The sequence below is a fragment of the Achroia grisella genome, unplaced genomic scaffold, assembly GCF_030625045.1.
Source record: "Achroia grisella isolate CSIRO2021 unplaced genomic scaffold, CSIRO_AGI_Agris_v1 utg5850, whole genome shotgun sequence".
Lineage (NCBI taxonomy): Eukaryota > Metazoa > Arthropoda > Insecta > Lepidoptera > Pyralidae > Achroia > Achroia grisella.
In genome coordinates, this window is record NW_026712951.1 from 206,157 (window position 1) to 221,994 (window position 15,838).

At 37.1% G+C, this 15,838-nt stretch overlaps 1 protein-coding gene across 1 annotated transcript in view; it reads right to left on the minus strand.

Annotated features, from left to right (window-relative positions):
* The window catches only part of LOC131848741 (serine/arginine repetitive matrix protein 1), a 62,750-nt gene that overhangs the window by 12,183 nt on the left and 34,729 nt on the right, over positions 1-15,838 (minus strand). Inside the window, exon 4 of the mRNA XM_059198677.1 lies at positions 2,222-2,419. Within this exon, the coding sequence (XP_059054660.1) occupies positions 2,222-2,419 (198 nt within the window). The remainder of the gene's footprint in view (positions 1-2,221; positions 2,420-15,838) is intronic.

Here is a 15,838-nt window from a genome sequence, read left to right on the forward strand (position 1 = left end):
ACGGCAGATGTGTGTTGTCAGCAATTGAGAAACCATAATGGAAAAGCTAGCTACTAAACAACCGAGGCTGGTCAATCGCCGTAGGCTACTGCTGCTTCAGGACAACGCTAGACCACACACTGCACAACTGACATTTACCAAATTAGAAGAGATCAATTGTAATGTCTAAGACTTTACAATTGCTCCCTGGACCTTGCTCCAACAGATTACCATTTTTTTTCGAAATTTGGATAACTGATTAGGAAAAAATTCAAATCCGATGGGGCAGTCCAAAGTACAAAGATTTTATTGATATGTCCAAATGTTCCCGTTCAAATGTTTTTTTCAGTAAAGGGATCAATGAAGTACCTATGAGATGGCAAAAGTGCATAAATAGCAAATACATAGTTTGATTAAATAAACATGTTATATTTTGAAAAAAAAATACTTCAGGTTACTCCCTTACAAAACACCACTTTCATATGTCAGGACCTAATATTATTCAGACTTATATTTATAATGATAGCACCATTTTTGGCTGGTTATTTAGAAAAAATCTACCTAAAACTTGTAAACAAAAATAGTTTCTGTAAAACAAAAAAAAAATACATGAAAGAAAACCTTAATATCTTGAATTATTGCGCCGCCACGCAATACAACAAACGGCAAATTAATTTCTATATATGTACTTGATTTCTCGAGTTCTCGACTTTTCTCGAGCTTGATTTCCCGGGAACAAAACCCAACGATTTCCCGGGAATTCTCGACCCGAGAATTCCCGGGAATGAACCCTAATCATATCCTAAGGAATGTGTTACATATGAATGTGGATGGTTATTTTTTATTTTTTTATTTATTAATATAACTTCAATGCACACAATACTAAGGTAAAAGTACATATGGCGGACTTAACGCCTTAAGGCATTTTCTACCAGTCAACCATAGGCTGTGCAGAGAAAAACTGGTTATAAGGGTAGAGGAAGACCGAAAAAGAGATGGATGGACTGTGTGAAAGATGATATGGTGAGAAAGGGAGTAAATAACGAGATGACTGCGAACAGAGATGAATGGAAGAGAAAACCATATTACGACGACCACAAACAAATGGGATAAGGAAGAAGTAGATGATGATTCATTTCTACATATTGTAATGATCTCCGATACTTACTTAATGGATACAATGAGAGTGAAGCCGCGGGTAAAATCTAGTATATTATAAATTACAAAAATTTGCCATCTATTCCCAAGCTAAGCTGAGCTGACGTTATGGGTACTAGACAACTGATACAAATACATACATACATTATTATAATTGCATACATAGTACATAGAAACCACCCAGACCGATACATACAATCATAATCATGAAAATAAATGTATGTGCCGAATTGAACCCGCGACCATCGGAAGTAAAGCGATGCGCTTAACCACTGGACCACCGAGGTCGTAATATATACATAAACAAGGCATAACAACATAAATATTTTGTTCGTTTATCAGTTAAAGTATTTGACAGTACATAAAAGTTAACGATGTTATGATACAATTAATTTATTAATTAAATATCACTTCAGTGTACTGAGGTCAAGTGATAAAGTGGCGATTGTTAATGAGTGTTTAGTTACGACTAGCTGTTCCCGCGACATCGTCCGCGTGGAATTTAACTTTATTTTTCTAAAATAAAAATAGCCTATACTCTTATTACATCAGCTACCTGAGAAAAAAAGTCCCGTCAAAATCCGTCCAGCCATTTCAGAGATTAGCCGGAACAGACAGACAGACAAATATTGCAAAAAAAAATGTTATTTTGGTGTATGTACTGTAATTATATTCATATGCGTGTAGTAAAAAACGATTATTTCAATATTACAAACAGACACTCCAATTTTATTTATATGTAATATATGTAAAATATAACGCGCTCACGGTTTACGCTGGCAGGGCACCAGTGGAGGATGACAAGATGAGCATGAGGTCAGGTCAGTTAGCCGATCGTGACAAATTCACCAAGAATTCATCACGATGGTCTCCAGGGGGAACCACGTGGAGGTCGACCTAACATGGTACATTATTAGCAATGGGAGTTACTAGATCCCATTGCTAACAATCCCCTTCCCCCCCACTCAGCTCGTATTCTTCGACCGATGATCTGGTCGAGATCGCTGGAAGACATTGAATGCGAGCTGCGCAGGACCGATCATTGTGGAGATCTTAGGTGGAGGCCTTTGTTCAGCAGTATTACCTTAGAGATGCGGTCCCTGTTGGGCTTGTTGGGCATGGAGGAGCGTCCGTTGATGATGACGTTGTCGTTCACGAACCGCACCCCGCACGGGGACGGCGGCCCCCCCATCTCCTCCTCTCCATCCCCGTCCTCTTCAGGGTCGGAGTCGGCGCGGGCCAGCGCCGCCGGGTCCAGCACCACCACGCCTGGCTCACCCGCCTGCAATTACAATCGAAAACAATGTTAAACAAATCGAATAGTAAAAATTATATGTCACGTTGTTTGTCCGCGATGGACTCCTAACTGAACCGATTGCAAATTTGATTTGCACATTGTGTGCAATTTGATCCAACTTGAAAGATAGGATAGCTTACATCTCAATTTATAGTCGCAGTATTATTTTATTCATAAACCTTAGACACAGCAACGTGTCTATCTCTATTTGCTAATATAATAATAATAATAATAATCTCAGGACAATTCACACAGAGCCATCTAGACCCAAGTTAAGCTAGCTAAAGCTTGTGTTATGGGTACTAGATAGCTATATACATATACATAGATTTTTTTTTGTAAATACATACATATTACAGTAAGTTAGTGTATAGTAAGTAAGTGTAAGTAATTCAATTGAGTTTCTTGCCAGTTCTTCTCAATTGGATCTATATACCGAACTGGACGGTAGGAAAAAAATATAATGTAAAAACTTGACGTTCAAGCGGCTAAAATGTCCTACATGAATAAATGATTTTTGAATTTGAATATATATAGAAAACACCCAGACCGATTCAAAAAATCATAATCATGAATACAAATATTTGTGCCGTACGAGGAATCGAACCCGCGACAATCGGTTGTAAAGCGGTGTGCTAGACCGCTAGACCACCGAGGTCGTAATATGTATGTCTGTTTCGTCTGCGTCCAATTTAACTTTATATTTCTAAAACAAATGTAGCCAAGTTACTCCATATTACATCCAAAAAAGTCCCGTCAAAATCGGTACAGCCATTTCAGAGATTAGCCGGAACAAACAGACAGACAGATAGACAAAAATTGTAAAACATGTTATTTTGATTTAATTATTGGCACTTCTTCTCAACTGAAATGGCTAGCCGTACTGTACGGTAGGGATAAATGGCAAAAAGAGCTGATAATGTCCCTAGTCCTAATTCCAACAGTGTCCTGAAGGGACACTGGAAACACTGGGTGGGACAGGTAATACACTAAGGTTTATAGTTTTTTCAATTAGAACCTGTTCCTGAGATTAGCGCGTTCAAACAAACAAACTCTTTAGCTTTATAATATTATTGTAGATATTTAACTTGTATGCACGATAGTAAATCGAAGATGGTCAGTTTCTTTACAAATTAATGTCAACTTAGAAAGTTTAAAAGAAATTACACCTGTCCGACTCGATATACAGGTATGATACCGTGTAGTCGCTTGTCTTGCCTTAGTTATCCCCAAGGTCTAGATTAGGAAGAATTATATCCTAACTAATACTATATATGCTAAAGTCAGTTTGTTACGCTTTCACACTTCAACGGGTAACCTGATCATCATGAAATTTTATTTATATATAGCATAGCATAGCATTTGGGATAGAGACATGGATTTTTTTTAAACGTAAAGGAAAAACATATAGGTATATGTTATTTTTTATTTTATATATTAATAACTAGATGAATACCCGGCTTCGCTCGGGTGAAATGTGGGTAGATATTTCTGTAGTCATCGGTTCTCATGGAATATTAAAAGTAAGCAAGACATAGATTTCTGAAGTTTCGTTCATTATGTTTAATAAATATAGTAAATAAACAGTGCAAAAGTTTTTATTTTTTTGTAAAACTTTAAATTGGGCTAAAAAGGACTTGTCCAGAGCTGTAAAACAAATTAATTAAAAAAAAATTGCCAAATTTGTCTCGCAATCGGCCAATTGCAGGTTTAAAGAAAAAACACATACTCCTTTATCATAAAAAAGTGTCAAAAACAATATTTTCGCGAAGCGTGAAGAAAATGCTAGTGAAATGAAAAGATGGCGACTGCGGTTTGTTTGTCAGTGTCATTAGAATTTAACGAAATACTCCATAATCCGAATGTTGTCGACTCGAAATCAATATTTTTTTATTTATTTTTCTAGCAATGTATCATGTCAGGTCATACTCCAAGTGAATCATTAGTCCATACATATACCCAATAGGATCATCAGTCCACATTACTTACAATTCTGAGCTGGCGAGAAAAGGTGGTTCACGTGGAACACGGTGGTTGCAGTTCCGCTTTCCAATAGCCTTCTCACAATTTCGTACCTGGATTCGCCAGAGATCCACCGAGATACTATACCAAAGATGGAATCTAACCACTGATTGCAAACAATCAAAAGTGGCAACACCAAAAACAAACCATCGACTAACAAACTCCTAGTGAATCTAGATAGGTATAACCTTAAAATAATGATAGGGACAATAACGGGCCATTGTCCCTTAAACAAACACCTGTACACAATAGATGCTACGGACAGTCCCCTTTGTTGGGGCTGCTTTGAAGCCGAAGAAACGGCGGCTCACGTAATCCTGGAGTGCTTGCAATGACCACACAACGAACACAAATCCTCGGAACGGTGAGGTCGCTCCGTGAAGCCTGTGAAGACACCAGGATTCTTCTGCGTTTCTGGGAGGAGCTTGGCTAGCTACGTTAGTAGCCTGGCTCTACACGCACAACGGCCCGAATGAGAGGCGAATTGCGGAGACTGGAGTCCAATTTACATTTACATTCTCCCTAGGGTACCCGCTTACTGTCCTGGTCAGTTCTAACAGTCGTATCGTCGTCCAACATACCCCCAGCATCGTATACCGCTAGAGTATGCATTTGCATCATTCCATATGCTTTAAGAGCATCAATTAAAATAATTAGAATAGCTGTAATCCAGTTTACGTGCTGTTAAAGTATAAAACATGCACGTAATCGTTGCTTTGTACGATTGAGTGTCATTTCTGATTAGTTTGCGCTATGAAAACAATTAGCAGTCAGCAGTGAGTTTGGCATGCGATTGAAATCACGTCAAATCGCACGTACACGAGTATTTTACGGTTTCTGTTCAATCTTTAAATATATAATAATAATAATAACTCAAAGGTGACTGACATAGTGATCTATCAACGCACAGCCCAAACCACTGGACGGATCGGGCTGAAATTTGGCATGCAGGCAGATGTTATGACGTAGGCATCCGCTAAGAAAGGATTTTGATTAATTTTACCCCCAAGGGGATAAAATGGGGGATGAAAGTTTGTATGAAACTTTGTCAATTTTAAACCGATCAGGCTGAGACTTTGCATGCATAAAGCTACTATGACGTAGACATCCTTTAAGAAATGATTTTGATACATTCCACCCCTAAGGGATAAATTAACGCGAGCGAAGCCACGGGCAAAAGTTAGTTTTATTATAATCTTTCTATTTAAAGTTTTTGTAGATAAAACTTACAATTCACAGTGGGATTCTCCAAGGAGGTACCTAATAGCGTACTAGTGGTAATATGTTCACATTATTAAGAATTCCTTTTCCCCAAGTCAATATTAGTCACAAATTATCAGATTATTGCGGTATTTCATCATTATACAGTCAATGTCGCTGCCTATCCGTCCCTATGTATGCCTTAATCTTTAAAACTACACAACGGATTTTGAAGCGTTTTTTTTAAATAGATAGAGTAATTCAAGAGGAAGGTTTATATATATAATACATGTACACCCGGGCGAAGCCAGGACGAGTAGGTAGTAGTTAATAAATCGAGACAGCCATAAGAAAATGGGGATTTTAGCATGGCTTTTAACATTATTGAATTTGATACATACACTTCATCCTACTGGCAATATGAGCTCAGACATAATTCCAGCAAAGAATATGACAGGAACATCAATAAAAAAAATCGGGACAATTGACGTCCCGTCAGACCATTCGTCGGGACACGACATCTGGCATCGCGAATAAATCCGGAAGGTCGGCAACCCTAGGTGATACATGCGTCGGGCACGTGGCGTGTTTGCAAACTGCTCGAGCACTTGTAGGTATATATGCTCGATAAGAAAGGACGATCGTTATTTTCTCAATATTCTCAAGTAAAAAAAGTTGTTTAGTACGTTACAGCGGAATTAAGTAACTTTTTCAAATATGGAACTTGATGAATCCATATTGACATGAGAATAATTTAAATATCTTTATTTAAATTATTCTCATAACAATATGGGTATTCCAAATTTAAATTCAGCGTTGTAGCTTTAGCTGCAGCAATATGCTGTTATATTGGTTTCTAATAATGTTATTATATTGGTATCGCTGTGTGTATACATGTACTTGTATTGTAAACATCAGGGATGTTATGGATATGAAATTTCGGATACGGATAAGTTTCGGATATAGGAACGATTATTATACTGGATACGGATATGAAATTATTTCGGATTATCCGTTAGTTTCGGATAATTTCGGTTACGGATATTAATTTTTTAATCAATTTCAAAAATAAAATACAAATAGCTAATACAATGATTACATAATGTGTCTCGATTAGGCTCGGGTCCTATCCGATATTATACGACACTTTTATTTCGGATTCGGTTACGGATATTTTTTCAAATCGGATATCCGATAGTTTCGGTTACGGTTATGGAGCTCCGTAACATCACTAGTATATATGCATACCCGCTGCCAATCGAATTTAATCTACGCTGTTGTAAAGTATTTAATATGCAAAATATCTTTGATCAAATATTTTGGGTTCCAGGCAACGAACGTGAGGATATTCTATTGAATTTCGATTTCAGATAACAATAAACACGTAAATCGTTTCACAATTTTAAAAGGAAGTAGTGACAAATCAACATTATCTTACAGATAAAAAAATTCTTCATACCCATACGAAACCAATAATATGATTCACGTGTAATAATTACATGATTCACAAATACATAATGTTCAATAAACATTTTAAATTAGCGATTTTATATCTATATATTATTTGAACAAATATTAGATTTGGAATTAAAAAAAACAGTCCTTTATTTAGTATAGATTTCCGATATGAAGCGAAATAAAAATAATCTATATTCAAAACAAGCACTTTTAAAGTCACATTTTTTTTTATTCTACATCTCGCAACTCATCTTACGAAGAACGATCAAGAAAGAAGAAGAATTTAAGTATTTGTGTGAATACAAATTGCCAAATAGCATCCTGGTTGAACAGTTTTATAAAACTGATAGATATCCAGGTAAATAAAACTATAATAAATCAATAAGAGATCTATAGAAATAAGAAGAGATGTCGTTTCTCTTTTTATTTCTATAGATCTCTTATTGATTTCTTATAGTATCCACCGTTAAGATTAATAACCTGATTACAAAAAACTTCACTCCACAATATTTCATTACTGCCATACCTGTTGTAGGGACTGGTCTGTCTGTCGGTGAATTCACTGTGACCAACTTCAGAAATAGTGTAGGTTCTATTTAATAGTGTCCTATTAATTTTAGAACCAGACCATCGCTTGAGTCAGCTAGAGAGAATGTGATCCATTCATATTGAAGCCTGAGATAGTCAGAGGTACCCCTAAATAGACTTAATTTTCAAATCATTGACCATGAGTTCTTATGTAATTTAATATTAAAATTACTATGCCAGAGCATCACTTGAATCAGCTAGAGAGAATATGATCCATTCATTTTTGGAGCCTGAGATAGTCAGAGGTACCCCTAAATAGACTTAATTTTTCAAATCATTGACCATGAGTTCTTATGTAATTTAATGTTAAAATTACTATGCCAGAGCATCACTTGAATCAGCTAGAGAGAATATGATCCATTCATTTTTGGAGCCTGAGATAGTCAGAGGTACCCCTAAATAGACTTAATTTTTCAAATCATTGACCATGAGTTCTTATGTAATTTAATGTTAAAATTACTATGCCAGAGCATCACTTGAATCAGCTAGAGAGAATGTGATCCATTCATATTGAAGCCTGAGATAGTCAGAGGAACCCCTAAATAGACTTAATTTTTCAAATCATTGACCATGAGTTCTTATGTAATTTAATGTTAAAATTACTATGCCAGAGCATCACTTGAATCAGCTAGAGAGAATATGATCCATTCATTTTTGGAGCCTGAGATAGTCAGAGGTACCCCTAAATAGACTTAATTTATCAAATCATTGACCATGAGTTTTTATGTAATTTTTACTGTACTTTAATATTAAAATTACTATGCCAGAGCATCACTTGAGTCAGCTAGAGAGAATGTGATCCATTCATTTTTGGAGCCTGAAATAGTCAGAGGTACCCCTAAATAGACTTAATTTTTCAAATCATTAATCATGAGTTCTTATGTAATTTAATATTAAAATTACTATGCCAGAGCATCACTTGAATCAGCTAGAGAGAATATGATCCATTCATTTTTGGAGCCTGAGATAGTCAGAGGTACCCCTAAATAGACTTAATTTTTCAAATCATTGACCATGAGTTCTTATGTAATTTAATATTAAAATTACTATGCCAGAGCATCACTTGAATCAGCTAGAGAGAATATGATCCATTCATTTTTGGAGCCTGAGATAGACAGAGGTACCCCTAAATAGACTTAATTTTTCAAATCATTGACCATGAGTTCTTATGTAATTTAATATTAAAATTATTATGCCACAGCATCACTTGAGTCAGCTAGAGAGAAAATCTATTAATTTTTAAGCTTGAGATAGTCAGGAGAACTTTTCATTACTTATTTTGTCAATCATTGACCACTGGTCTCGATTGCGACTCGATGCTCCAATTTTTTATAAATCTTCGTCATTTATGTATATTGTATCTAATTTAAATATTTAAATTTAGTTTGACATTACGTTAATTAAGTGAAAATATGCAAGTGTCACGTATAACATAATATTATATTGAGAGTGTTGCTTGGTGTCGAGTTAGCTTAGTGTCATGACCGTGGAAATAGAAATAATCTTTATTCAAATAAACTTAATATAAGCACTTTTGAATAGTCATATTTTTTTATTCTACCACTCATTCGGAACGCAGACTCATCACGAGAATGAGCAAGAAACTTGTGTGTTGCTGTTTTAAATAAATGTTGTTTTAAGTAGATTTACATTAACAAGGATTAGGTATGCGACAATCAACATAGAAACCGCTACGCTAAGTTAGGAAAAAACTAAATTACTTTCCGAACAACCTAATAAGAATATACAAGTACAGAAAACAGTAACAGTACTTCTAAACCGCTATACAGCCGAGGTTGCCAGTGAGTCAATTAAGAAAAGCTAATTACCTACAGGCCTGACCGAGAATCGACACCCGGATCTTATTAACTCGCAGCAAAATGGCTACTGCGTCGCGGAGGTCGGTAAAATGATATTATAATTGTGTACGATGACCTACATATCACTTTTACCGGACGCGCCTGACAGTGTTTAGATTCGTCAGCTAAACACCAGCCTATAGTAACAAATTTATAGTATACTAGTTGCACCCGCGACTTCGCGTGGAATTTAACGTTATTATTCTAAAATAAAAGTAGCCTAAGTTACTCCTTATTACATCACCTACCTGCCAATAAAAGTCCCGGCAAAATCGATCCAGCCAATTCAGAGATTAGCCGGAACAAAGAGACAGACAAAAATGGTAAAAAATGTTATTTTGGTGTATGTATTTATATTCATATACATGTAGTAAACAACTGTTATTTCAATATTACAAACAGACACCATTTTTATTTATATACATGTATAGATTATACTAATCTTTGAAACGGCTGGACCAATTTTGATAGGACATTTTACTCACAGCTAGCTAATGTTATGAGGAGTAACTTAGCAAATAATTACTACCTCCAATTTTTTTTTATTTCAGTCTATTTGTTGTTCCTAATCACTGAAACGGCTGGACCAATTTTGATATCACATTTACTCACAGCTAACTAATGTTATGAGGAGACAGGCTATTTTTATTTTAGAATTTTTATTTATGTTAATAAATAGAAAGATAAATTCCACGCGTAAAGTAAGTCGTAGGCGCGGATAATTGCTAGTTTTATTTAAGAGAAATCCCTACAAATATCTAACTGAAGTATACACACAGTTGGTGTTAAAACATGGTGGCATCCCGAAATGTCGCTAATATTGCTTGATAATGAAAGTAAAACAGCACTCTACTTCTGTGTCCAGTCGATTAGCAGGCCGGCCAGGGTTGCCAGCTCGATGGACACTATAATAATAATCTCAGGACAATTCACACAGCGCCATCTAGACCCAAGTTAAGCTAGTAAAACTTGTATTATAGGTACTAGATATCTGATACAAGTACATAGATATATTTTTCGTAAATACATACATATTATACATAGAAAACAACCAGACCGATACAAACAATCATACTCATGAATACAAATATTTGTGTCATGCGAGGAATTGAACGCGTGACCATCGGAAATAAAGCGGTGTGTTTTTTTTATGGATGATAATGGAACGATGCACCCGCTGAGGTGCATCATTCATCACCACCCGAATGATGAGAACGGTGCTCTTGCCTGCGCTAACGGTTTACGCTGGCGGGGCACCAGTGGAGGATGATAAGATGAACATGAAGTCAGATCAGTTAGCCCAACGTGACAAATTCACCGGAAATGTATCACGATGGTTTCCAGGAGGAACCGCATCAATGGAATCTTTAGTCCACAATCCTCTTTCCCCCCTTCCTGGACATTTACCCATCTATAGAATAGATAAAGCATTTATTCAAGTAAACCTACATTGAGGATGACGCAGCTGCAGTCGAGTCACAACGCGAGTTTTGAGGCGTTTGTGGTCCGGGTCCGAGCAACATGCTGTCCACCTTTATGAAGGAGGACTACTGGCAGAAGGGTGTGGTGTATCGGCGCTACTGTGCTGTGCAGATTGCCGTCATCAGTGCCGTGACCACAAAGACAAGTTACGCTGGTGCCCCGCCAGCGTAAACCGTTAGCGCAGGCGAGTACAACGATACGAGCTGAGTTTCTTGTCAATACTTCTCATCTCGAAATCATTCCGAACTGACGGTAGATTTCACATATCATAAGAGTCTGTAATAGACCTACATGAATAAAGATATTTTGAATATGGGTACGATTGTTTGTATTGATCTGTGCGAGTACAACAGAATAGAATAGAATAGAATAGAAAATCATTTATTCAAATAAACTTACATTGAAGCACTTTTGAATAGTCATTACATTTTTTTTAATCTACCGCTCGTTCGGAAAGCTGTCTCATCACAAGAAGAACGAGCAAGAAACTTGCGTGTTGCTCTTTTAAATAATTTTATTATTACTTTACATTTTTAAGTTTAAGTGTGTGAATACAAACCACCAATTAAATACTCAAAAAGAAAAAATATTGAATACATAACCAACTGGTTAAACAATTAATAAGAGGAAATCAGTCATAGTGATTAGAGCAGACCACTCCCTACAAGCAGCACTCGTTCACGAGTATGACGGATGAGCCAGCCATCACTGCGCTCGACCATATTTTAGGGAGCCCAATGACCCGGCCCACCACGCCGCCACAAGTCTGGACATTTTAGTGAGCATGACTACTCAAAACACTAGACAACATTCCATTATCATCCTTTTAAAAAAAATATGTCCAGGAAACGATATAATTGCGTGTGGCAGCCCTACCGGCGGCGGTGCGCGGGCGCATCTCAATCGGCCGCGTTGCATAACAAAATTAAGAGTGTTAAGAGGCCGCCCCACTTGCTCGGCCGCACTCTACCAACGAGCGCCGGCTGCATACCGCGCCACTGTACTTTCTATTGAAGTTACATATTTAACATTCAGTGGTAGTTCCATAAATTCGATACCCAGTCCGTACAAATCTTAATTTCGGATCGACACCCAAAATTAACATATCTATACATATAAATAAAATTGGAGTGTCTGTTTGTAATATCTGTTGTAATGCATATGATAAATACGGTACATACACCAAAATAATTTTCCTGAGATTATTATTATTAGTATTTATTTGAAAAGAATACGAGCTGGCTTTCTTGTCAGTTCTTCTCATCTCGAAATCATTCCGAACTGACGGTAGATTTGACATATCATAAGAGTCTGTAATAGACTTACATGAATAAAGATATTTTGAATATGGGTATGATTGTTTGTATTGATCTGGGTGTTACTATGTATATAATGTGCGTATCTAAAAATATATCAGTTGTCTAGTACCCATAACACAAGCTCTACTTAGCTTAGCTAGGGACTAGATGGCGTTGTGTGGTTATGATTATAATATAATATGTACATAATAGCTTCAGATGATGATTCTCTAATTTAATTGAATAGATTGATTGAGTATTTAATTGAATTAGTTCTAATTGGAAGTTTGTATTCACACACTTAAACTTAAAAATGTAAAGTAACAATAAAATTATTTAAAAGAACAACACGCAAGTTTCTTGCTCGTTCTTCTTGTGATGAGACAGCTTTTCGAATGAGTGGTAGATTAAAAAAAAAGTGTTGACTTTTCAAAAGTGCTTCATTTATTCATTTCATTTCATTCATAATTTAAGAGCTACGCTCTTGTCGGTGGAGCTCTTGCCACTTTCCGCGATCTTCCATCATGCTCTTTAATTCTTGATACGACACGACTCCCATTTTGTCCTAAGTTTGTTTGATGTAGCTATTCCTTGGTCTTCCCCTCCCCCACTTTCCTTCTATTTTCCCCTCAATAATAATTAAAGTAAAGTGCTTCAATGTAAGTTTATTTGAATAAATGATTTTCTATTCTCCATATTCATCCAGCGCAATCCATCGGGCAACTTTGCGTGTCTGGACACTCTACAGTCTACACCGTCGCCCCCGGTCACCCCACCGATCGATCCCCCCATCCAATTCAAAGGGGATCGATACTACGACGGCCTGGGCCGAGGTTTTTTTCTAATGGATGATAATGGAATTGTGTACCCGTCTGCGCTAACGGTTTACGCTTGCGGGGCACCAGTGGAGGATAAGATGAGGTCAGGTCAGACCATTGTGGTGAATTCACCATGAATTTATTACGATGGTTTCCAGATGGAACCACGTGGAGGTCAATCTGTCATTGTACATTGCTAGCAATGGGGTTATTAGTCCACATTACTGACAGTACCTTTCTCCCTCTGAGCCGAGGTTCGAGCCTTAGCGGTGTCCTCAGACTAAAATCATATCCGTCAGGCGGGAGTTCTTCAGCCGCTCCTAATGTCCTTCCGCGGGTTTGTAGTGTCATATACACTAGCATTTATTCTGTGAAGTTGTTAAGACAGTCTGAGCCGAGGCTTCTAGGCTCTAGCGGTGTCCTCAGACAAATCGTATCCGTCAGGCGGGAGTTCTTCAGCCGCTCCTAATGTCCTTCCGCGGGTTTGTAGTGCCATCTGCACTCGCCGTTATTCGGTGAAGCTGTTAAGACAGCCTGAGCCGAGGTTCTAGGCCCTAGCGGTGTCCTCAGACAAAAATTGTATCCGTAAGCAGTTGGCCTTTAGTCGTCCCACATATACTTCCTTGGTTTGGAGTGCCATCTGCACTCGCCCCCTATTGTCCAGTGAAGCTGTAAAGGCTAGCTGCGGCTAACAGCATTAGTTCTTCGAATGCTGTATAAGTCCTTCTGCGGGTTTGTAGTACCATCTGCACTCGCTCTTATTCAGTGAAGCTGTTCAGACAGCCTGAGCAGAGGATCTCGGCTCTAGCGGCGTCAGACTAAAGTAGTCAGTTGGCCTTTAGCCGCTCCATAAGTCCTTCCTTGGTTTGGAGTGCCATCTGCACTCGCCCCCTATCGTCCGGTGAAGCTGTAAAGGCCAGCTGCGGCCGACAGCATTGGGTTAGTTCGAAAATTGCTCCATTTCCGCAGTCGGTATAATTAAGAGCTGCGTGTGTACCGTTACATATTCGCATGTTTGGTAATGAGTCACATTATAATCACACCTGAATGTAGAACTATTCTGGGAATATCATTTACGAATTCGTAAGCGGAATCGTAGCTTTTCCAATATCATATGCTGGTGGTCACTCTATTCTCCCAAGTTTGAATTTAAAAATGAATCTGTATTATTGTAAACATGTATAATATTAATTTGAAAATAATATGAGCTGAGTTTCTTGTCAGTTCTTCTCATCTCGCCTATCGCAATACAACCCTAAATTTTCACCCTTCTATCACCAACCCCTAAAAAACAACGCTTGCCGGGACAGCTAGTATGAGTATAATAGTGTCTATCATCTTCTATAAATATATATATATGTATTTACAAAAGTATTGTATTAAAGCTCTGCCTAGTTTGGGCTCCCTCTAATATGGTTGAGTGCAATGATGGCTGATTCATCCATCATACTCGTGAACGGGTGTTGCTTGTAGGGACTGGTCTGTTCAGGTTGCGAACTCTGATTAGATTAGATTTTTTTTATATAGCATATGCTGGTGGTTACTCTATTCTCCCAAATTTGAATTTGAATGAAATTGTATTATTGTAAATATGTACAACATTTAAAAAAAAATACGAGGTGAGTTTCTTGTCAGTTCTCATCTCGAAATCATTCCGAACTGACGGTAGATTTGACATATCATAAGTCTGTAATAGACCTACATGAATAAAGATATTTTGAATTTGAATTTTTGAATTTTTTTTTGAAAATTTGAATCCGTCGTGAAATTCTACATTGGTGTTCTGTAAAACTCGATAGCGACTACAGCGCCACACGTTAGAGATCGGTATAGAGGTATTGTAGGAACTTTATAAAGTGAATCATGGAGTTTGTGGCTCGAGTTCCCACCAACATGCTGCCCACCTTCATGAAGGAGGACTACTGGCCGAAAGGTGTGGTGTATCGGCGCTACCGTGGCAGATTGCCGTCGTCAGTGCCGTGACCACACAGACAATTTATACATTTATTTATTTTATAATAATTATATCATTCATATGTATGTTAGTCTGTAAGATATCTATACATATAAATAAAATTGGAGTGTCTGTTTGTAATATTGAAATAACCGTTTTTTACTACTTGCATACGAATATAAATACGGTATATACACCAAAATAACTTTACAAGTTTTCTATCTGTCTGTCTGTTTGTTCCGGTTAATCACTGAAATGGCTGGACCGATTTTGACGGGACTTTTCTTGATAGGTAGCTGATGTAATAAGGAGTAACTTAAGCTACTTAATAATAATAATAATAGATTATACATTTATGTAGCAAAAAAAAAAAACAACATTAACATACATACATTAAATTAATTTTGCAGTATGTATACATGAATGAACACATACACACCGCCACTCCTATGCAGTGTACTTCTATTTTAGAAAAATAAAGTTAAAATCCACGCGCACGAAATCGCGAAGTATCTAAGAAATCTATAGTATATAAGTATATAATATATATAGTATATAAGAAATCGCCAGTAAATAAATAAAAATAAGTACCATGAGTGAAGTGATGAGTGAGTTTATAAAACAGTTAAAGAATACTAATACAGATACCGTAACGCTGCCCGCACTCACACGTCTTCTCAACGTCACTCAAATTGATCTATTTTCGTATGCACACTCGTGTGTCT